This window comes from Camelina sativa, chromosome 8 (genome assembly GCF_000633955.1).
Source record: "Camelina sativa cultivar DH55 chromosome 8, Cs, whole genome shotgun sequence".
Classification (NCBI taxonomy): domain Eukaryota; kingdom Viridiplantae; phylum Streptophyta; class Magnoliopsida; order Brassicales; family Brassicaceae; genus Camelina; species Camelina sativa.
This window is the reverse complement of record NC_025692.1, coordinates 20,340,123-20,362,267: the sequence shown is the minus strand read 5'-3', so window position 1 is coordinate 20,362,267 and position 22,145 is coordinate 20,340,123. Positions and strand designations below refer to the sequence as shown.

Below are 22,145 nucleotides of genomic sequence, written 5' to 3'. Positions count from 1 at the left end.
AATATGCATGCATTAAAAACTTGTACAGTTGTCCCTAGCTTCATATAATACTGGTCTAAAGTCTAAACCCCAGATTAATTCCCAACGCCAGATAATAGATCTTAAACACTGACCTGATGTTAGTTTGTTATGAAACTAATTAGTTGCTCGTTAAATAAATCCACATCAAAATTATAGCTGGTGAGATATCGTTATCAGCTCCTCATACTATATATGTGTCGTATACATAGACAAACTAATCATTGATTAGTGATTATATTCCATCCTGAAATGTTCCTTGATAAATATTTTTATTTAAAACTATATATAGGTGTAGATGCCTTTTCATGGTGCTCCACTTACTTATCTTTTACCTTAAGCCTGACTTAGTCTCCATCTTCTTCTCCTACTTCTTCCCTTGGCCTTCACCATCTTCGCTCTTTTGAAACTCTTTTTTTTTTATAATTTCGTGAGAAATTATGTTTTTTCATTGAGATTCCTTCTGTACATAATATGTTTTGTGATTCATCAAGAGAGGCTTCTCCAAAAGATGAAAGAAGCATAGAATCAAGGGAGAGGCTGTTTCTCTATTCTGCTATTATTGTGTTTATCATTTTTTTTACAACGAGTCTATAAGATTACAGGTAAATTCCTCCTAATGAAATTGTAAAAATGTTCATGTATAAATAAGGTTATGTAGTTGGTCCGAATTTTTTTAAAATTAATGATCGATGGATATGTTTCGGACTTTGAACTTAAATGTTTTGGAATTATGTGCTAAAGTTTAATTTTGACGCTTAGATCTTTTATCAAACGAATAAATTCCAATCGTGTTCCATGGGAGAAACTTTATTCATCTATCATCACATGCATTCTATACCCTTATATCTTTATGATCATTTTCTGTTACTTTGTTCTTTTTTTGTATATATGATTAGTAAAACTGAAACCATAAATTTTGGTAAACCAAAAAAAATAGCACTTCGAAGTAGGAGAGAGGAGATTGTTGTTCGGCTACTTCAATCTTGGCAATAGAAAGGACACATAGTTTCCGGGTAATCAAGTTTTACGAAAGGATAATCCAAGAAAACTTCTGCATATAGTTCGGCGGTTTTGTGATCTTCACCTGTTCACCATGTCAGTGAAAATGAAGGGCATCTATAAAGGCTTCAAATGTATCTCTCAAATATTTGGTAATACTCTTTACCATCTTCTCTCTCAATATAATATACTATTAATAATTTATTTCTCGTCTTGGTGAGATATAGTAATTCTAGGCTTTCTAGCTTGAGCAAATCATATGAGTAAAAAGTTATTTTTGTTTATGGAACAAAGACATTAATTGGATCACTTTTAAGCTGTCAGATTATAATAGGTTCAGTGAAATTAATAGATATATGGTGGAAGTTTATTTGCAAAATCGTAGATAAGTGGATTATGAGTTTGGGAATGGTTAAAGTTTAAACTAGATTAAATATTGTGATATAATTTACAAAGTGTGTAGTTTGTTATTTTAAAATACATGCGATATTATATTACAACCCCATTTAATTATGTACGATTTCATCTTCTACTTTGTAATATAGTTTGATGTGTATAATTAATGGTAACATTTGATCACATATACAAAATGACTATTACATTACATAGAATATTTTAAGATAATTTTCATGTCTTTTTTTTGGGTTGTAAATGCAATATTGATGAAATAAATTGTTAACTACTTTTCAGCCGTTGAGAAAGAAAGAGATGAAATAGAAATTGGGTTTCCAACAGATGTAAAACATGTGGCTCATATTGGCTGGGAGGGTTCTTCTGGTAGTGCTCCTGGTTGGGTAAGTTTATAGTGCTTTTTTGGCCTAGCTATATGTGAAATATATTTTTTTCTAACAAGTAAAACCAAAAAATAAAATAAAAAATAACAAGTAATATTCATATAGCTAATTTATGGAAATTTGTGTCTATTATGAAGATGAGTGAGTTTAAGGTCGGAGCTGAGGTTTTATCTCCAAGAGCATCATCTTTTAGTAATGCAAGACCTTCTACTTCTTTTTTCACTTCTTCTTCCACTGGTAAGTTATAGTACTTTATAATTACTGGTTTTTTCTTTCTTTTAAACTGGTTGTACCATCTTTATTGTCTTAACAAAAATGTTTGTCCATCTTATGTCTTCTTTACAATATTTTTAGTTAGAATAAACTAATTACACTGTTATGTTTATAAATGTAGATTTTGATCAAGGATCGAGTCAACGAACAATATCTGATACACTAAGAGATATACCTCCAGTTACTCCAATAAATTTACCGAAAAATAACAAGAAAAGTAGTAGAAGAAAAAAGTCGGCTTCATCAGCATCATCTCCAAAATCTTCAAGATCATCTATATTATCCAAATCTTCGTATAAATCAACTGTATCACGACTAATCTAGAAAATATGATAACAGATGGAAGATTAAAAAAAAAAAAACAGAAGTTTGGTCATCTTTGTGCATACTTAAAGGGATTTTGTTTGCATTTTCTGCTGATTATTTTTGTCTTTTTCTTTTTACATATGTAGACATGTTGTATTGTTTGGAGTTTGGTTTCTTTAATGTAAACTTAGACAGAACTAGGGAAAGAAAATTGTATGAAATGATGGTGAATTTGAGTGGTTATATAGCTAGCGAAGTGTTTTCTGTTTGTGTCGTTAGGGAGAAAAAAAAAAGTCAAAACAGAAGAAACAACGAAAAGGAAACAAAAATATAGTTAGAAAAGTTAATTGAACGTACATATAGTATAGAAACACCAACAAAGAGATAGTCAGATAGACCTTAACATCTTGCATCCGCTCGAATCCGGTTGTGAAGTCAAACAAGATCTCCAAAAAGCGACACATTAAGTCATTAACACTTTGATCCATAAACTTTGGCAACGGAGCAAAACCTTTCTTTAAAAAAAAACGATTTGCATGATCTCACAATTTTTTTGTTATAATAGCTAAACGTCCAAAAGAAAGATAACAAATTACTTAGATATCTTAAAGGTATGAATTTTAAGTTTGTACTTCAGCATTTATACATATCTTAAAGGTCTTTATTTTTGGAAAAAGGTCTCTTAATTAAACTATAGTGTGCTAGTAATAACTCTTATAAATATAGCATATTCTCTCCAAATTTCACTTTGAAAATTAATGAAGAAGAAAAATGGAATCTATCAACAATACATTAAACAAAATACATGTTCGAATGAAAACAAATTCAAAATTCAACTTGGAGAATGTGGGGCCAAATAAAATCTCAAGATAAACTGAAATGTTACTAAATAAAATTAAATGATTCGGTCCCATGTATGTGAATATAGCACTCACTATATATGGCTTTTCATTTTATTTTTCCCATTTTGTAGTTTATTTTCTTGTTATTGACTTTGAAGTTTAAAGTGTTCCAATGGTTTAGTAAAAACAATAATCCTAGTAGAGGTTACCTTTTCATATAGAATACAACTGTCATAAAATGACTTTTTTGGAAACGAACTGTCTAGATATGTGCTAAAATGTGAAAATTAAGTCAAGAATCTTTCTGAAACTTTGTTTTTTTCTAAATGAAAATAATACAACTTCTTTAGACAGAAGAAAACAAAAAATATTTGTGTATATCTATAGTTTTACGCAATTAATGTCTTACAATTCGAGATAAGAAAATAAATATAAGAAATTTCAAATTTATAAGAAACAAAAAAATATATATATATATAGAGTCAATAAATGAGTTGGTTGGTAAGGTAACAGTAGCGCACTCTTACCCACTAGCTTAATAATTTGAAGGTGACGTCCCATTGCTCCAAGCCTTTCCATCTTCATTCATTTATTTAATTGTCCCGTTAATTGTATTATCCTTCTAAATTTAACATATTTTGACGTTTTTCGTTTAAAATTATTAAACTACATGTCATTTACTACATTCCTATGTGTTAAAAATGTTTTCATATTGGTTATATAAATGAATAAATGATACACATAAAGCAAATCCACCCCGGCCCGAGTTTTCAACGACATATGATTTATTTTCTTAAATAATACTATCAGAGTGATGTTCCATTTATCCCTTAAATGTTTTTATTATTATGAGTATTCTAGGCTTACCAAACAGAATCATGGAGGAAGTACGTATTCACCAATCCAAATTTTCATTTTCAGGTTGGTCCAAACATATATTAATCAAAATTCGAATAAATCGATGTTAATGGTATTGATGATAGATCCTAAGTTTGCAAGACATGGGTGCACTAAAGAGTGCATGATTTTATTATCTCATCATCTTTCTCGCTACATATAAAACAGATATATAGGGTCACAATCCATTTCTTGACTCTTTAAGACTTTAACCTTGAATTCAGTACTACTTGAGAACCATAAGCCACTAGCCAAATAAATGTTTTAGTGTAGATGAACTTTGTGAAATGGTTTAGAGGGTAGCGGAGATATTTTCAACATAATTTAAAACTTATCTATATATACAACTGAAATGTTCTATGTACATCTCCAATGTCTCCCCTATCTATAAGTTTGTTCTTCTCTATATAGTTTGAAAATTAATTAGTGAAACTCTCTCTCTCTCTATATATATATATATACATAAATCATGTAAGTTTTGCAAACATTTTAAACACACTAAATATATTACTAACAAAAAAATGTCTACATATAGTTTGATACTACTTCGAGGAAACTCTTATCAATATCACAGTTTCTTCCACTCGTTAACAAATTTGTTGATCATATATATATATAGTATCAAGCACATGCAATGGATCTCTGATTTAGTAGAATATAATGTCAAAGTATATATTTGTCTTTTTTGTCGCATGTATTTATCTCTTTTTAATGTAAATATCAATGGTTCTGATACAGTATTTTTCAGTAACTTAAACGCTTTAATTTATAGTATCTTGAAACTTGAAAGCCATATTATGTAGTATGTATACGTATAAGAATGTTAAGGACATTAATTATTCTCTCGAGACCTAGGGCCACTAAAGTTGATTTGTTCTTAAGAAGATAGTTAGAAATACTTAGTTGGAAGACCTAGCTAAGAACAAAGAACATTAATAATGAAATAATTTCTCTTTCATTGATATGTCCTCGTCCATGCGTCTATATAGTTCTCGCATATAAGAATATAATATATCTAGTCCCATTAATACGAAAACAATAAATATCATAAGCTTAATTAGCATTTGAGCAATAAAAACCATTTATGTATGCATGCATACAGAACATACATTTAGACACAAAAACGCACTCTGCACGCATGCATATTGTAGACTTGTACAGCTAGTACTTGATTGATCAATTTAATTTTTTGAGAACATATATAAAAACCACACAATGACAATAACTAAATCTTTGTTAACCTAAATAATACGTTGTTGTTGATATTGATGGGGTAGTATGCGGAAGCCAAAGAAACAGCTTGCATGTAAGAAATACTAATTCTATTTCGTAGGTTAAAGGTTTATATATATATATATATATCAACCCATAGAGGTAGACGTATGAGAATCCATAAGGTGAAAGAAAAACAGTGAATTTTATTTTGTATTTTTTTTTTAACTTATGCGACTATGAACTTAAACTCTCTCTATCTCTGTAATAAAGATATAGAAAGGATGAGTAAGTTTCTCTCACTAGAGCATTAATGGAGCTTTAGAGAGAATCATAAATGCATTTGCAACCTCTCTATGCGCTCTCGTCAATAACTCCTTTTTTCTTATTGAACTCCACATGTTCCTTTTTTTTTTCCCTCTCTTCTCCTCTTCTTCTTCTTCTTCTTCTTCTTCAACAACAACAAACTTCCATTATTTCTTAATACCTAGCTAGCGCAATAAGCGCTCCCCCGGTTTGAGATTATCCCAAAAAAACCTGGTTTTGGGGTAACCGGTTTGCCGGATCCATTGCAAACAACCCTTGTTACTTCTTTTTGCCAACGTCCCCGATCTTCTGTTCTACAGGGAATAAACTAAAGATCACTGTGAATTAGGGTTTCACTGTTTCTTCAAAAGTAAGGTCTCTCTCTCTGTACGCAATTATGTATATGCATTTGAATGTATCTTGGGTTAGGTTTACAGATCAGATCCATATATGTGTTGCATGTTGTTTGAGAAGTCTTTAGATCTTCTATTTTTATTTTTTATTTTTTTCTAAATCTCAAGATCTCGATTCCTATGATTTTTCACCTATGTTTTTTTTTCTCTAATAAGATTTTTTTTGTTTAGTTTAATATTTTAATGTTTTTGTGTCCTTTTGCGGAGACTTATATGATCTAAAAGATAAATAAAATTATAAAAGCGTTACGAAAAAAACTTTCTTGGAGTTAGGAGTTCAAAAGGAGTTTGACGAAATCTACTTGGTGGTTGTGTCACACAAAAAAAAGGACCATTGACTTATTGTCAACGCTTTAATTAACCCTATATACTATATACTACTATTATTTTAATCACTTTTAATTAATCAACCCTATTTAATATTTTTCTATAAAATAATTTAGCCTTTTTGATTAGTTTTTAGTATTTCTTTTTTACTAGAAACGGTCGTTTTTAGTGCACAAAGACCAAGGTCAATTTAATTCTTTAATAAATTCAATTGAGAGATTAGAAACTTGTGAATCCCGTTCACTCTCTATCTTCTCTTACTTACGTAACATTATTTTGAGTCGACAAAAGAGAGAGAAGAGCATTAAACTCGAACCCAAAACTTCAACCAAACAAAGGGACAAAAGAAAAAATAACTACAAAGAGAGATCTGTCTTTAGGGTTTCAAAGCTTTCTTAACAACCCAGGGTTTTCAGATCGAATTGAGTAAGTATTTAAGCATTTAAGTAATACAAGCTAGTGTTCATCTTATCATTTTCTTACCTTACCCCAAATTAGGGTTTCTTAAAAATCATAACTCTCTCTCTTGCTTCTTGCTCCAGCGTATGCTAGATCTGTCCGATAGATCTGATGTTTTGAGAAGTCTTGTACCTTTCAAGATTGATTTCTTCTTCTTCTTCTTTTTTGTGTTTATGCACACACACTCGGAGATACATATACGCTAATATATTATCGATGGATCTATCTCTGGAAAAAACTATCTAAATATCATTTCTAATCTCATTTTTGTTTGTTTGTTTCTTGATCTCATTTCTTGTCTTTGTAAGGCCGTCAATTATAATGTAAAACTACTGTATGTATCTTTTGTTTTCTTTTTTAAAATTTTGAAGGAAAATAATTTACTTTTCTCATAAAATATCATTGTGGATCTAGTTATCCTAATGCTTCCTCTTATTTTCATCACATTTTTTTATAAAATTAACAATATAGATCATATTCCAATTGATTAGAATTTATAGATGTGATGTAATAAAGTAAATATTACATTCGTATCTGTATATGCAAATTTTTCGAGTATTTATATAGGTGTGCCTCGTTTTGTCGAATTATCGTTCTTCTTTAGTTTAAAGAAAAATTGCATCCTCTCTTATTTTTTGTTAAACGTAACTTTTTGGGATAGTATATACACAATAATCTAAATGTTTCATCTTATATATTACCAGAAAAATGGAGCGTAAAAAGAAACCCGACATATTAATTTAGTTAACGGTTAATTGTGAAAATAATATTGTTACTAACAAAAGGTAAATAAATAGTTCCATAGCAACCAGAAATATATAAGTTTCCCTTAATGTCATTATTTTCTTCCATTTCCATAATGATCTTTTTTTCTTCATTCTATATACATATGTGAGCGTTTCATATATAATCTTTTAACTAATTTGATTTTGATTTTGGGCAGTGGAAGATATACTTGAAGAAGAAAGTCAAATCAAGAAAATATTTTGATCAGAACCTCGAAGATTTGAAGGAAACCAAAGTTGACAACTCCAAAATACATTTCTTGATAAATATCAAGTTGATTGATCAAAGTCAATCCGTCCATCATAATGTATCATCCTAACATGTTTGAGAGCCATCATATGTTCGATATGACCCCAAAGAGCACCTCCGATAACGACTTAGGAATCACCGGTAGCCGAGAAGATGATTTTGAGACCAAGTCAGGTGCCGAAGTCACCACTGAAAATCCTTCCGGTGAAGAGCTTCAAGATCCTAACCAACGTCCCAACAAAAAGAAGCGTTACCATCGCCACACGCAACGCCAAATCCAAGAACTTGAATCGTAAGAAAATACACTCAAAACTCATAGCTCAATATGTCACATTAATAAGAGTTTCAGTCTTATTTACTTGGAGCATTTTTTGGATTTTGCAAGTTTCTTTAAGGAATGTCCTCATCCAGACGATAAGCAACGGAAAGAGTTAAGCCGTGATCTCAATTTAGAGCCTCTTCAAGTAAAGTTTTGGTTCCAAAACAAACGCACACAGATGAAGGTTTGTAACAATTAACCTATACATATATTATTTTGATTTCATAAATTTGCTAGTTTCCTATTTATCAAATTTTTGTCACACTATGTTGTGTGTAATATTTATAGGCACAAAGTGAGAGGCATGAGAACCAGATTCTAAAGTCAGACAATGACAAGCTCAGAGCAGAGAACAATAGATACAAAGAAGCTCTAAGCAATGCTACATGCCCTAACTGTGGCGGTCCAGCTGCTATTGGAGAAATGTCATTCGACGAACAGCATCTCAGGATTGAAAATGCTAGACTCCGAGAAGAGGTATATACATTTGTCTATATGCCTACAAAGTTTGAAATATTGGATTCTGAATCTATTATCAAATCATCTACAGATTGATAGGATCTCTGCTATTGCTGCCAAATACGTTGGGAAGCCATTAGGTTCGTCTTTCGCTCCACTAGCGATCCATGCGCCTTCTCGTTCGCTTGATCTTGAAGTTGGAAACTTTGGGAACCAAACAGGCTTTGGAGGAGAAATGTATGGAACAGGGGATATTTTGAGGTCAGCTGTTTCGATCCCTTCTGATACTGATAAGCCTATAATAGTTGAGCTAGCGGTTGCAGCTATGGAGGAACTCGTGAGAATGGCTCAAGCTGTGGATCCTTTGTGGGTTTCAACCGATAACTCGATGGAGATTCTCAATGAAGAAGAGTATTTCAGAACGTTTCCTAGAGGAATAGGACCAAAGCCATTAGGATTGAGGTCAGAAGCGTCCAGAGAATCTGCTGTTGTTATAATGAATCACATCAACCTCGTTGAGATTCTCATGGATGTGGTAATTAAATTATTTCTTGATCTTGAACTAACTTCACCGCTAAAAATGATTGAATAAAAAAACTAATTAAAGTTTTAATCTTTTGGTGTGGGTTTAAGAATCAATGGTCTTGTGTTTTCTCTGGGATTGTGTCAAGAGCCTTGACACTTGAAGTCCTTTCTACTGGAGTTGCTGGGAACTACAATGGTGCTTTGCAAGTGGTATGTATTATCGGTTTAATTACTTGCTTCTCAAGAAATGCTATAGTGATCAATTTTTATAAACAAATTTTGGTCTGTGTTTTTTTTTTGTTATGTGAAGATGACAGCTGAGTTTCAAGTTCCGTCACCGCTAGTCCCAACGCGTGAGAACTACTTTGTGAGATACTGCAAACAGCATAGCGACGGTTCTTGGGCTGTAGTTGATGTCTCTTTGGACAGCCTTAGACCAAGTACTCCAATCTTAAGAACAAGAAGAAGGCCTTCAGGTTGTCTGATTCAAGAATTGCCTAATGGTTATTCTAAGGTACGTATAAGATCAGGATATACAAAAATAAAGTTAAGTGTAGAAAGTTTAAATTTATAAAACTTATGGGGTGATACTGATTTGAAGGTTACATGGATAGAGCATATGGAGGTAGATGATAGATCGGTTCACAATATGTATAGACCGTTGGTTCACTCCGGTTTAGCTTTCGGTGCGAAACGTTGGGTGGCTACACTCGAACGGCAATGCGAGCGGCTAGCTAGCTCCATGGCCAGTAACATTCCTGGTGATCTTTCCGGTATGGGCTATTTATATAATGGGGCTGAATTGAATGAGAAGAGTTGGTTTTAATTTTACTCATTAGGTCCTTATAGTTATTGGTAATTAATATATGCAGTGATAACGAGCCCTGAAGGAAGGAAGAGTATGTTGAAGTTAGCTGAGAGGATGGTGATGAGTTTCTGTAGTGGCGTAGGCGCGTCGACAGCACACGCTTGGACAACAATGTCGACAACAGGATCCGATGACGTTCGGGTAATGACCCGGAAGAGTATGGATGATCCGGGAAGACCTCCGGGTATTGTTCTTAGTGCAGCGACTTCGTTCTGGATCCCTGTTGCTCCCAAACGTGTTTTTGATTTCCTCCGTGACGAAAATTCAAGAAAAGAGGTAATGCAACATTTACCGGTCCAACCAACTCTGGTTTGCTCATTTTGGGAGTTTCTTTAATTGAATTTTGATGCAGTGGGATATATTGTCAAATGGAGGTATGGTTCAAGAAATGGCTCATATAGCTAATGGTCACGAACCTGGGAACTGTGTCTCCTTGCTTCGAGTCAATGTAAGACATTCTTAAATATCAATAGTTCTCTCTGTGTCTCCTTGCTTCGAGTCAATGTAAGACATTCTTAAATATCAATAGTTCTCTCCTTAGTTTTGTCAGTTTGAGATTCTGAAAACTTTGTTGTTGTTTGTAAACAGAGCGGAAACTCGAGCCAGAGCAACATGTTGATTCTACAAGAAAGTTGTACGGACGCATCAGGATCATATGTTATTTACGCGCCTGTGGATATAGTGGCGATGAACGTGGTTCTAAGCGGGGGAGATCCTGATTACGTGGCGTTGTTGCCGTCTGGTTTTGCTATTTTACCGGATGGTTCGGTGGGAGGAGGAGATGGGAATCATCAGGAAGTGGTTTCTTCTACTTCTTTTGGGAGTTGTGGTGGTTCGCTTTTAACCGTTGCGTTTCAGATTCTTGTTGACTCTGTTCCTACAGCTAAACTCTCACTTGGCTCGGTGGCTACGGTTAATAGTCTGATCAAATGTACTGTGGAGAGGATTAAAGCGGCAGTTGCTTGTGACAATGGAGGAGCAGGAGGGGGAGCGTAGTTTTTTTTCAGGTCTGAATCCACAACTAAGATCTTAACTCAATTTGATTCTTGTGGAGCAAGTAACAAAAGTTTCGAAAAGATTCTTATCATGTTAAATTTGTGTTTTGTGCAGAAGTAAGAATAAGAGAGTACGAAAAGGAAGTATGGAGAAACATAGCGATTGTGGTTGTTTCTTATTTTGTGTGTGTTTTTGAAATCCAAAGGGAGTCAAGAACGCACCTTTTGCGTTTAATTTCATCTCGGATTTTGATGAAAAAGGGTAAAGAGGTTCGGGTATTGACTTCTGCTGGAAACCACGGTTTTTAGGATTCTCTATTTTGCATCATTGACAGTTTTTGAACACTTATGGGTATTCCCCTTTTTGTGTTTCTCCCACCCAAGTGTATGTTTCTTTCTTGTATTGTACCCTTTTTGTTGCCGTTTGACACATAAGGGTTAAAAAAATCTTTGTTATTAGTAGTAGTAATACATATTAGTTTCCCATTAACCCTCTCTTAACCCTTTGGACGGATGAACCATTTTTCTAACCAAACTAAAATTGATAATGTGTAGACCTTCTGGCTAAGCAGTTTTAGTTCATACCACATAGAATGAGCCAAACTCAAAATGATTCTAAGCATAACCTCTAAATCCTTATTCTGAATGTAACAGTTCTGTCAACCTGCTTCTACATAGACCCTGCTCCATATCCGGTAGGTAGGAAATTACAGGTATATATATATATAAACTGAAATTCAGAAGGTTCGGGATAGAAGAAAAGTAAAACCTTTTTCATTATAGACAAAGTCAAGAGAATAAAGACCCTCATAAGAGTTGAGTTAACGCCTACATAAAAAGTAACACTGAGACAGGGAAAGCTCTAACGAAAAAACCTGAAACTGGTTCTCTTAGCAACAGCATCTACGAGATCCACTCGTCATAGGAAATTTGTTCACACTCGAATATCAGTCTTCCGGGCTTTGCCTGCAATATCTAAAATTGAAAAAAGAAGACAATCTGAAACAAGAAAGAAACAGACAGTACATTCCATATACATGGGGGAACTACCGCTGCGACATCTGATTTTACTACTACAAGCACCCTGAGGTTAGGTGTAGCAGTAAATGAAGAACAGTTACACCATATCCATGTCCTAAGGCACAACAGGATTTTAGAGGCATAAAGAATGATAAAAGATGTGGGTGTAAACCTCTTCTTTTTTTTTAATGGTACATTGGAGAAAGACTCTCTCCATCATTTCTCTCCATCAGTGGTATTGTGTGACTAAGTGCACATAGCTGATGGAGAAATAAGAATGTAACTTAAATGTAGTCAAGAAAAAGACCTAAAAGTCGGTCTAAGGGATCTAACTCCGCAACTTTTTTCTCTGACTACCCTCTTCCATATCACCCTGAAATATAGTCAATCATGAAAATTACGAGGCTGAATAATCATATTTAAACTAGCTTAAACGATGATGGACTCAACTGCATTATAACTTATGAACAGACTATGAACGCATAGAATGGCTTACCCCATTTGACTCTGGCCTGCACTTAGCATGTACTATAGGGCCTAATTGAGACTTGTCCAAATCTTCTGTTGATCCGTCTGGAGCATTCATGTACACCGCCCCTTTGTACATCCATTCCTCAGTTTCATCACTATAAAAGTCTTCAAATAGTTCACCACATAAAGCACATGAAGTTTGGTCTTCATCTGCAGGAACTGCCATCTCTTCATCATCCTTCTTTTCTATTGTTGGCTCTGTGGGTAAGAACCCTGGTACTGCTTCAGCTCCAAGTGCCTCTGCACCACTAAGCCACATACTACCACTTACAAACCATTTCCGAGAAGGATTCTGCTTATGATTCTTGGACATCCTGTTCTTGGTTACATGCCAATCCATGTGCTTACTGTGCTCTTCTTGGCACTTGAAGCGTAGACCACATGTTGTGCATTGCCTAGGGAGATCCCCATATAGAGCACTGATTGCAGACTCATTACGTACCTTGAGCATGTCCGCATCAAATTCAATTCCCAGTGATCCCTGAATAAATAAACCAATTATACAAGATAAAGCAAGAAGAAACAAACTCTCAAGCAGCTGAAGGGATGACATGATTTGAATAAATTACCTGACCAGTAGGCTGATTGTTCAACGAAATCAAACCTTGAGCCATGAGAGAGCCAATCAGACCAGAGAATGCGCCGCCCGGCTGTTGACTAGAGGCTCCCAGAGAAGCATTTTGAGAGATGGATCCTATTTGAGATAAAGCCCCTGAAGAAAGAGGATGCATGGCTTCCCCACCATGGATTGATAAGGATGGTCTAATGGTCGACCCTTGTGGAGGGTACCCATGACTTACGTGGGGTAACAAAGATTGCATCGGCCTTGGATTCATACCAGATGAAGAAGGCAAATAATTAACTAGCATCTGATTCTGTTGATTCATATCATTAAGATGACTCTGGGGGACCTGGTTCTCGGGCCTATATAAAGGCTTACCATGCAACCGATTTGACATCGCATTACCAGGATTTGCCAAATGATGCAAGTGAGCTGAAGGTACAGAGAGAGAGTTGGATCCTCTAACACTCAAATGGGGCCACGTCCCATCAGGAAGAGCACGACCAAAACGTGAGTTAATATCTTGAATGCTATCAAATGGAGGAGCCCCAAATTCACTGTTTGATGAAACTAATCCCATTGATGAAGTCAATACTTTCAAGTCCTTTCCTGCTCTGGTATTAACACGGCTGGATGAATGGGGGAAATTTTGTGACAAATTCCAGCTTTCTCGTAGCTGATGACTTCCACCATTCTTAATGTCAGAATCTAAATGAAAATCACTTGTGTTTCCTACTCTGGGTCTTGCTCTTACACTTCCTAATGCTGGGTTAGATGATCGCAAATATTCACCGGCTCTGCTACGATCTAGGGTAGGGCTCATATCTTCCCAATCGAACTCTTCTTCCTCAGTGTTCTGCCATGGTGTAACCATCTTACTGTGGATGCCATTCATATCGCGAATTGGTTTACTGATGGTTACGTGTTTGCTGGTGTCAATTCCATATGCATCTATCAAAGCTCTAGGTCTTTCATGATCATTTCCTTGTCCTAAGTTTTCCTTTCTTCGCCATTCCATATGTTCATCATCTCTGCCAGTAGGTCGACCCATTCCATATTTAAAGGCTTGATTAGAAGGAATAGCTCCATCACTGAACCTCTTGGGAAAACCATCTGCTGCAGGGCCATTAGGGTCAAAAGATAAAGGGTTATATAAAGTCAATCAAGTCTTACAGGTCTAGAGATTGCAAGCCTAACGAGAATTACCTCCAATTACAGAAGACGAGAGTGCCACACTTCCAGCTGTACCAGACCTTGGTCCAGACCGGGAAGATGGGCTCTCTAACTGATCGTCAAAATCATCATATCCACCGAGTGAATTTTGGCCATAAACTCTTGCACTAGAATTTATGCCTCTCAAATTCTGCATGTCAAGCAGGGGCAGTTAAGGAAATATGCATATCAAGTAAAAGTCACTATGAGGCTAGACTAATCGGATACAAGGTTTTCTTAGTACAGGAATTCGATATAAACACATGATAACTTCATGGTAGCAGATGCATCCATAGAAGAATGTCATTTCTGTTCATAATTACAAATAGAATGGCTTACACTTTCGGTGGCTGAGGGCTCAAGCCTACGAAGGTATTTTGGATTAACATGAATGCCCCTAGCTGGTTGAGCAGGCTCAGAAGCCCCTAACGAAGACTGTTGGTTTGTTGCAGACGAAAGTTGCAATTGCACTTCAATCTTGCGTAGTACAGGCGGTGGAAAAACACTTGACCAAGTCCCAAACAGATGGCGCATTGAAGGATGTAAACTCGGATGCGCTTGCCTGTATGCTAGACAGAAGACCTAAAGCAGCACACAAAGAATCAAAACATCTTTATGACCATGCTTCAGCCCTATACAAATTCAATAAAGCAAACATCTCCTTGTAGCCTGCTCACCTCTGGTAGACGGGATGAGAAATAACGAACATAATCCCGTCCAATGTTCTTAACGATGCTGTCTAATAGATACAGAGAAGGCAACTTTTGCTCAACTGGCGCCTGCATAGACATGAAATTTTATCACACACCAACATAGTTACTCAGCCAGTTCACTAAACCACAAACCAAACACTCTTCTCTAATTCCACAATCAAAAAAACCTACAGTGAAGCTTCAATGGCAGAAAAAAAAACAAACCTCAAGGATTCGAGTGCAAATGGCATTAGCGATTCCTTCACTGTGTTCCCGTTGTTCACCAGCGATAATAGTGAGATCAGTAATAATAGGCTTGGAATTAAAAGTAAGCTCTCCCAAAACAACCTCATAAAGCTGAACAATCTCATCCATAACCGGAGGCAAAACCTCCTCACCACCACCGAACTCATCTTCACGCTGATTAAGCAGAGCCTTGAATCTGTCAAGCAACGACGGCGGTGGCGGCGGTTTCTGCGGCAACTCAACGGACATCGCTTTGCGACCAGTGGTGCTGCTATTAATCGAAAGAAGCCTTGGATTGAGGAGTTTCTCTGATTCCATTCACCTCCAAAATTCAATAGTGAAGAGTGATAATTAGTGACAGCATAAGGGGCTAGGGTTTCTGTTCCACCATGGAAACTCGAATCGCCACCCTCAGAGAGAGAGAGAGAGATCGATAACGGAAGTTTTTTTTTTTTTTTTTTTAGCGAAGAGGATTTTTTTTTTTTTAATTCTCGTATCTCTATTTTCTGTAAATCTCGCTTTTATCCTCTTTTTTTTTTGTAAAGCTATCAACTACACCCAATTACTTTTTACTCGTTTTGAGTTAGAAAAACCACTTTTACTGTGGCCTCATTAATTTTACCAGAATGGGATAATTTTATGGCACAGTGATTTGCCAAAACAATTGATGATATGTAGTCAACATTGTTACAAGTACAACTAGTGTTACACTGTTACCCAACGAGATCATGTAAACTATATAAAGACCCTCTCATTGCACACAATGAAGCTATACGAGATTTGTCAAAATCACAATATCACTCGTTTTCAAAACATTTGTCTCTTCTGCTTCTCCCCTTGCTAGAACATTCTTTTTCTATTTCCAAGTTCTTCTAACTCTCATCTTCTTTAGAAAACACTTTGCCTTTTCTCTTGAGTATATCACTAAGAGCACCTCCATCCAATGGTTCTCATCATTAATAAGAGTTTCTGATAAACGTTTAAGGTCAACTGATTTAATTTGATTGGTGTAATCCAATTAATTACTTAAATTTAATGAAATTATAAATTTAAAATAAAATTAATATTTTTTATTTGATCAAAATTTAAAATTAATATTTTTTATTTGATCAAAAATTCAAATACTCTTTGTTTGAGATTCCCACCGATGAAGAAGCTCTTACATATATATATATATATATATATATATATATATATATATTTTTCTTTTGTTAAGCTTATGATAAGATATTGACATGACAACTAAGCTCACAGAATAAAGAGACATTGGGATTGTGGCAGAAGATCTGGAGATAAATAGTTGTTGGAGTTTGTTTACATTTTTCATGCTTGATGAATGTCGTGATGAAGACGAGATGAGTCTCTGGATCACGATCACCATGAGATTGTGATTAGAGCTTCAGATTGGGATAACCATGAGAATGAAATCTTGATTGTTGTTCATACGAAGATCTACAGAGTATAAAAGATATTGTGAGTTCAAACTTTTATATATAATAATCTCATCACATAATATGAATCATAAATCATCTTAGCGATATAAATGATGAGACAAAGAGATATTTTTTAACATATATGTTAACTTTTTTTATAAGTTTATTTTCAAAAGATTTCGGCACAATAAGGTATAGTTCAATTTTTCTTTCGGTTTTTCTTTATCACTAAAAACATTTTAATGCTTTGAGTTACCAATCGGGTCAATTTTTGGCTTTTTTAGTTTATGTTTTTGTAGTTGCCTCTCTTTATTTATGGGCTTGATTTCCTTCTATCATTTCTTTGGGACACACTTGACTTTTGAAGTGTTTGCGATTGTTTATTTAACCATAATAATATGTCTCGTTTCATTTCTTCATTAAAGCATGCTTAGTAAAGTGTAACTCTGTGAAACTTATTGATCGCCTGTTTGGTTCAACTATTTCTTAATTACTAGTAGCAAAATTAAGTACACTATACACACCATTTCGCTCGTTCACACGGTAATATCAACCGCAATTTATTTTTTGTGTCTTAAATAAACCATACATTCGTTTGTGTCTTAAATTAACACATAACAAGTTCCAATCCGGTAATAATCAACCAAAACTTATTTTTCTTAAGTAAACCAAGATCAGCTACCGCTACTCTGACGTAAAGATTTTGACCTTCTTCTGCGTCATTTCGGATATCCATGAGCTCCCCGGTCCAAATTAGGCAACCTGAACCGCCTTGTCGGAGATCAGCATTCGCAAACGCAGTACAATTACAATCCATATTGCACCTCTCCCTACACTCTTTCTCCTCCCCAATACTTCGGTCCACAATCGCAGTTTTAGTATCCGGCAACTTCATTCTCGTCATCCCTAAAAACATATCTCTGCGACAGTTTAGTTCCGTCCTCCTCACACATCCGTTTGACCAGTCATTCAACTCCCACGCACGAGGGTCATTAGGCATGAATCCTGGGATACAAACACACATGGGATTTTTTGTGTAGTCACAGTAACTGTAAGGTCCACATACCTTGTACACATCGCATTCATCTCTTGGCAAAGCTGTTGAAATTCTAACTTCTGACCTCTGTTTTACTCACAAAGGTTTGAACTCTTACTTTCTCTCTTTCACTCTCTTTGATTCACTTTCGTTGGTGTAGAGAGAAAGGATCCAAGAAGCGTTTATGCTTAACCTTCTACATTGATAATATCTTGGATAATGTTCTATTACAACAACACAACACTTTTATACTTAGGTTTCATTGTTAACCTAATTACTATAGCTAACACACTTAGCCCACTAATGTTAATGGGCCTTTACTACACTAGTGGCCCATGGCTTCTCTTCCTTCTTCTTCTCTTCTTTCACCGTACGACACAAAAGCTTATGCTCTTCTTCTTCTTCGATGCTTAGCGTCTCTGTTCTCTTCATTCTCTCACCTTTCTCTTTGTTTCTTCTTTTGCAGGATTAACCAATTAATCAACTTCCAACACTCCCTCTTGATTCATTTGGTTAATCCCAAAATCCAAAAGTTGGGATTTTGAATCCCATGCTCCTTGTTCTTCGTTCGTGAATCCGCCTCCTCGCCGGACGAATTTCTTCTTCATGATATCAACAAAACTCACTGGTGAGTTTGCTATATCGCTCTCCATTTAGCTCTGAATCTTCACGCATCAATCTTCTTCCTCTTGATTTTCTAGCGTGAAGTTCTTTCCATCTCCCACTTGAATCCATCTCCCTCTTGCTTCGATTCTTCTTAATCGATCCTTTCTTTTCTGCAGGTGCTTGGGAGTGAAATCTTTGTCTATTCTCCCTCTTCAATGGAGCTGATGCTTCACGTCCGTCTCTTCCCGTGAGTCGACCCATCACCATCTTGGTTCTTCCTCATGGAGACTATATGCTCTCCACAGTCCACACGCAGGTAACTCTTTACCTCTCCCTTTTTTCTTTTCTAGCTTTAGCTTCTTGTCCGACATCACCATTTTTCATGGTTCCTCTTTCATAATGTCAACATAGCTTATTACCAAACTAGTTCTTCTCCCTCTTGACCTGAATCTCCATTGATCCAGATTTTCTCTTGCGAATTTCTTTGTCACCTCTTGACAGTTTTCCTTCGCTTTCTCTCCATGTTTCTCTTTGACCAATTTGTTTCACTTGCAGGCCAGTCAGCCTTGTGGCTTCATCTCTGTAACATGCAAGTCTCTCTTTCAAGCTTTCCCGCGGGCTCTTCTCTCGTTCTTGAAGTATTGTGCGTGACTCTTCTTCACGTCTTCTTCGGTGCTTTGTGCAACCGGCTCAAGCTCCCTCTGTGGTGAGCTTCTCTTATCCTTCCTTATCCAGCTCCCTCTATGGTGAGCTTCTTTCTTCGTTCACTGTTTGGATTCAACTTGATCTTTCTTTGCCTTTCTAACCAGATTATTGCTCTCTTTTTACTCTTAGGTGAGCATCTTCCTTTTGGTTTGTGTTTCAGCTTTGATCTCTGCTTCTCCAACAGCTTGTGCTGTTTCTCAATCTCAGGTATCTCCCTCTTTCATTTGGTGTTTCATTAATCACCAATTTGTGCATTTAATCCTTTGAATCATCACCTTGGTTAACCTTAGTCTATTTGGTTATTTTCACCATCACCTAAGGCTTTCTCTAACCTCAGTCTTTTTGATTCTCTAAACCTCTAGCACAAACTCGATAAACCAAACACTTTTCCAAACTTGAAGCATACCTCTCTCATTTCAACTCTAGCCACAGATTCTCCCTCTTGGTTTGAAGCTTCACATAGTTTGTTCTCAGCCTCAACCTTCTTTCTCAATCCATCTCTTTTGAAATTGAGTATTGTTGATCTTTGAACACTGGTTTTATGCACTCTAACCTCATGAGACTTTTTTTTTTTTTGCCATGTCTGCAGCCTCTCTTTCCTCGTTCACGCTCTCCTCCTTGGAGGAGGTGTCTTCTCATTGCCTTACACGTCTCTTTGTTGTGCAGGCTCCATCTCTTTACTTCGGTTTTTCTCTAACCTTAGCTTTGGATTCTTGAATCATCAACCTCGACATTGTCCGACTTGGATTTCACCACTACTTTGCTTTTTCTCTAACCTCTGGCTTCTTCTTCTTCTTGTTTCAGTTTAGGAACCACACGGATTCTCAACCTCTACAAGCGTCATCAAGCGTCACTTCACCATGTCAGAACAAGAAAAGAAATCACCCCACAACTCTGTCTTCACATCCGCACTATCTCCACAGCTTCTTCCAGAGACCTCCTCGCCTTTTTGGATGCTCTTGAAGGTACGGTGTAAAAGTATTTGTGGTAGCTGATGGTGCTCTTGTCACCACATCCTTTTCCTTCTCTTTTTCTCCGACATAGTTTTAGCTTTGCTCTTCTTTCATTTTTTTCATTTTTTTTTTCTTCTTTCCTCACCCAACAAGCTTTGCTTTGAACAACATGTTGGTCTTTCTCTCTTTGCGGTTTCTTCTTCACGGATTTCTCTTCTCCCTCACAGCCTCTCACTTGGTTATAGGTCCTCCATTGAGGAGCTTCTCTAGCCGCATCTCACTTCCTCCTTTCTCTCGGATCTGTTGGTCTTATCTAACCAAGCTTCAGGTCCGTACTCCCTTCTTTCTCTTCTCCAGTTCAGTCTTTCCTTGACTGACTTCTTCTCCCTCTCGGTCTCACCTTATCTTCTTGATGCAGGCTCCAGAGATCTTGTAGCTCTGATACCATGTTGAAATTCTAACTTCTGACCTCTGTTTTACTCACAAAGGTTTGAACTCTTACTTTCTCTCTTTCACTCTCTTTGATTCACTTTCGTTGGTGTAGAGAGAAAGGATCCAAGAAGCGTTTATGCTTAACCTTCTACATTGATAATATCTTGGATAATGTTCTATTACAGCAACACAACACTTTTATACTTAGGTTTTATTATTAACCTAATTACTATAGCTAACACACTTAGCCCACTAATGTTAATGGGCCTTTACTACACTAGTGGCCCATGGCTTCTCTTCCTTCTTCTTCTCTTCTTTCACTGTACGACACAAAAGCTTATGCTCTTCTTCTTCTTCCATGCTTAGCGTCTCTGTTCTCTTCATTCTCTCACCTTTCTCTTTGTTTCTTCTTTTGCAGGATTAACCAATTAATCAACTTCCAACAAAAGCCCATATCATGCTCCAGTTCGTTAACTGCGGAATCCACGTAGATTGTTGGAAATGTCCTGAAGGACTCACTCTCAATCTTGAGTAGGTATCGTGGTTGGTCTTGTTCATCAGGAATTTGTATGTGATCTCTTCTTTATTCTTTGTGAAACTATCAACCATTTCATTAAACTGTCGCCTATCCGGTATACCACCAAACCGGATTCCGTTCCATGGACCGGTCCGATACACTGGAACGTCTTTACTCCATAGAAAAAACTCAGGAACCCCTTGAGTTTCGAGTTTGTACGAATAATTACCGCTCGCCGGATCATCAGGACTTCTCCAAGATCTTAGGAATCTGTTGTATCCTGTTTTAAAATCCAAACCAAGCTTCATTTCCGGAAGTAAAGTATCTGTCGGATAATCAAAACTCTGCCACAAAACTCCACTTGTGTCGTTGTTGTTGTTAGAGTATCTCATCACGAAGTTGCCATTAGCGAGAAGTTCTGCCACGACTGGAGAACTCACATCTCTTTTGGTGAGATTCGTTGACCAAACAGTGTTGTTGGAGTGGTCGAGGAGTACGAGATTGCTGTCGGAGATTTTGAAAGTTCCAATGGAACTGGAGAGAGGGCTGTCTCTGTTGGCAACCCATACATAAGTTCTCTCGGAGGTTTTCTTGTACCAAATCCCAAGATACCAACGAGAAGTGCCCGAGGAAGGTTTGAAGAAACCAAGGTCGAAAACATCCCCAAGAGATACAATGGTTCGGTTGCTTGAGATTGTAAGAGAATCTGTAGGTGACAAAGTATTGACATGGATTGAAAACGCAGGACGAAAGAGAGTCAAGACTAGGAAGAAGGAGAAGGTGTAAAAATGGTGGTAGACGATGTTTCGTACGCCACCACTCCATTTATGTTCTTCTTCTTCCTTCATTTATAGACTTTTCTCATTTAGGGTCGATTGTTTAAAATACATAAGACAAGATAAAAATGTAATAATCAAATCATCTAATAAGGTATATAAGAACAAAATACAAATTTAATTAAGTAAAAACATAATATAATATGAATGCATGCATGCAGCATGAATTTGTTTATGTCTTAACTCTAAGCTTACATGTACATGCATAAAAACCATACATTATATTATTTTAAGGTTACCACTTAGCAAATAAAGCAAAATGTGAATTCAACATTTCATGACTTAATTCCTTGCATTTTTTTCCAACAAATTGT

General features: G+C 36.1%; 4 protein-coding genes across 9 annotated transcripts; 2 read left to right on the top strand and 2 right to left on the bottom strand.

Moving 5' to 3' along the window:
- On the top strand, positions 254–2,624 carry LOC104707646 (CRIB domain-containing protein RIC10). 2 transcript variants are annotated; one of them, XM_010424030.2, is made up of 5 exons: positions 254–623; positions 959–1,172; positions 1,711–1,814; positions 1,952–2,051; positions 2,209–2,624. In XM_010424030.2, the coding sequence occupies exons 2-5, from the start codon at positions 1,115–1,117 to the stop codon at positions 2,409–2,411; spliced, it is 465 nt and encodes a 154-aa protein (XP_010422332.1). In that variant the 5' UTR covers positions 254–623; positions 959–1,114; the 3' UTR covers positions 2,412–2,624. The 2 variants fall into 2 exon arrangements, with proteins under 2 accessions (XP_010422332.1, XP_019084105.1); XM_019228560.1 differs by lacking the exon at positions 254–623 and having other exon boundaries at positions 743–1,172.
- On the top strand, positions 5,716–11,540 carry LOC104707645 (homeobox-leucine zipper protein PROTODERMAL FACTOR 2-like). Of its 4 annotated transcripts, none has more exons than XM_010424028.2 (12): positions 5,716–6,025; positions 7,793–8,176; positions 8,270–8,387; positions 8,492–8,680; positions 8,754–9,197; positions 9,296–9,397; positions 9,498–9,701; positions 9,789–9,960; positions 10,060–10,331; positions 10,408–10,503; positions 10,644–11,062; positions 11,166–11,540. In XM_010424028.2, exons 2-11 carry the CDS (start codon positions 7,941–7,943, stop codon positions 11,049–11,051), a joined length of 2,241 nt encoding a protein of 746 aa, XP_010422330.1. In that variant the 5' UTR covers positions 5,716–6,025; positions 7,793–7,940; the 3' UTR covers positions 11,052–11,062; positions 11,166–11,540. The 4 variants fall into 4 exon arrangements, with proteins under 4 accessions (XP_010422330.1, XP_010422331.1, XP_010422328.1 ...); XM_010424026.2 differs by having other exon boundaries at positions 5,717–6,020; XM_010424027.2 differs by lacking the exon at positions 5,716–6,025 and adding an exon at positions 6,645–6,816.
- Positions 12,057–15,788, bottom strand: LOC104707644 (polyadenylation and cleavage factor homolog 4-like). Of its 2 annotated transcripts, none has more exons than XM_010424024.2 (7): positions 15,293–15,788; positions 15,053–15,154; positions 14,715–14,957; positions 14,370–14,526; positions 13,171–14,279; positions 12,567–13,082; positions 12,057–12,443 (listed from the first exon to the last, which is right to left on the bottom strand). In XM_010424024.2, exons 1-7 carry the CDS (start codon positions 15,629–15,631, stop codon positions 12,399–12,401), a joined length of 2,511 nt encoding a protein of 836 aa, XP_010422326.1. In that variant the 5' UTR covers positions 15,632–15,788; the 3' UTR covers positions 12,057–12,398. The 2 variants fall into 2 exon arrangements, with proteins under 2 accessions (XP_010422326.1, XP_010422327.1); XM_010424025.2 differs by having other exon boundaries at positions 13,171–14,276.
- On the bottom strand, positions 17,354–21,843 carry LOC104709731 (S-locus-specific glycoprotein S13-like). Its single transcript, XM_010426295.2, has 2 exons — positions 20,916–21,843; positions 17,354–17,844 (listed from the first exon to the last, which is right to left on the bottom strand). The coding sequence occupies exons 1-2, from the start codon at positions 21,841–21,843 to the stop codon at positions 17,354–17,356; spliced, it is 1,419 nt and encodes a 472-aa protein (XP_010424597.2).

Excerpts from the sequence above, each read along its gene's own strand:
- LOC104707646 (XM_010424030.2), top strand. The coding sequence starts at position 1,115 with ATGTCAGTGAAAATGAAGGGCATCTATAAAGGCTTCAAATGTATCTCT. Across the intron at positions 1,815-1,951 it reads CTGGTAGTGCTCCTGGTTGG|ATGAGTGAGTTTAAGGTCGG; the intron begins GTAAGTTTATAG and ends TCTATTATGAAG. Across the intron at positions 2,052-2,208 it reads TTTCACTTCTTCTTCCACTG|ATTTTGATCAAGGATCGAGT; the intron begins GTAAGTTATAGT and ends TTATAAATGTAG.
- LOC104707645 (XM_010424028.2), top strand. The coding sequence starts at position 7,941 with ATGTATCATCCTAACATGTTTGAGAGCCATCATATGTTCGATATGACC. Across the intron at positions 8,388-8,491 it reads ACAAACGCACACAGATGAAG|GCACAAAGTGAGAGGCATGA; the intron begins GTTTGTAACAAT and ends TAATATTTATAG. Across the intron at positions 9,961-10,059 it reads CATTCCTGGTGATCTTTCCG|TGATAACGAGCCCTGAAGGA; the intron begins GTATGGGCTATT and ends TAATATATGCAG.
- LOC104707644 (XM_010424024.2), bottom strand. The coding sequence starts at position 15,631 with ATGGAATCAGAGAAACTCCTCAATCCAAGGCTTCTTTCGATTAATAGC. Across the intron at positions 15,155-15,292 it reads TTTGCACTCGAATCCTTGAG|GCGCCAGTTGAGCAAAAGTT; the intron begins GTTTGTTTTTTT and ends ATGTCTATGCAG. Across the intron at positions 14,280-14,369 it reads CTCGTCTTCTGTAATTGGAG|CAGATGGTTTTCCCAAGAGG; the intron begins GTAATTCTCGTT and ends ATGGCCCTGCAG.
- LOC104709731 (XM_010426295.2), bottom strand. The coding sequence starts at position 21,843 with ATGAAGGAAGAAGAAGAACATAAATGGAGTGGTGGCGTACGAAACATC. Across the intron at positions 17,845-20,915 it reads GATATGGGCTTTTGTTGGAA|CTTTGCCAAGAGATGAATGC; the intron begins GTTGATTAATTG and ends GAATTTCAACAG.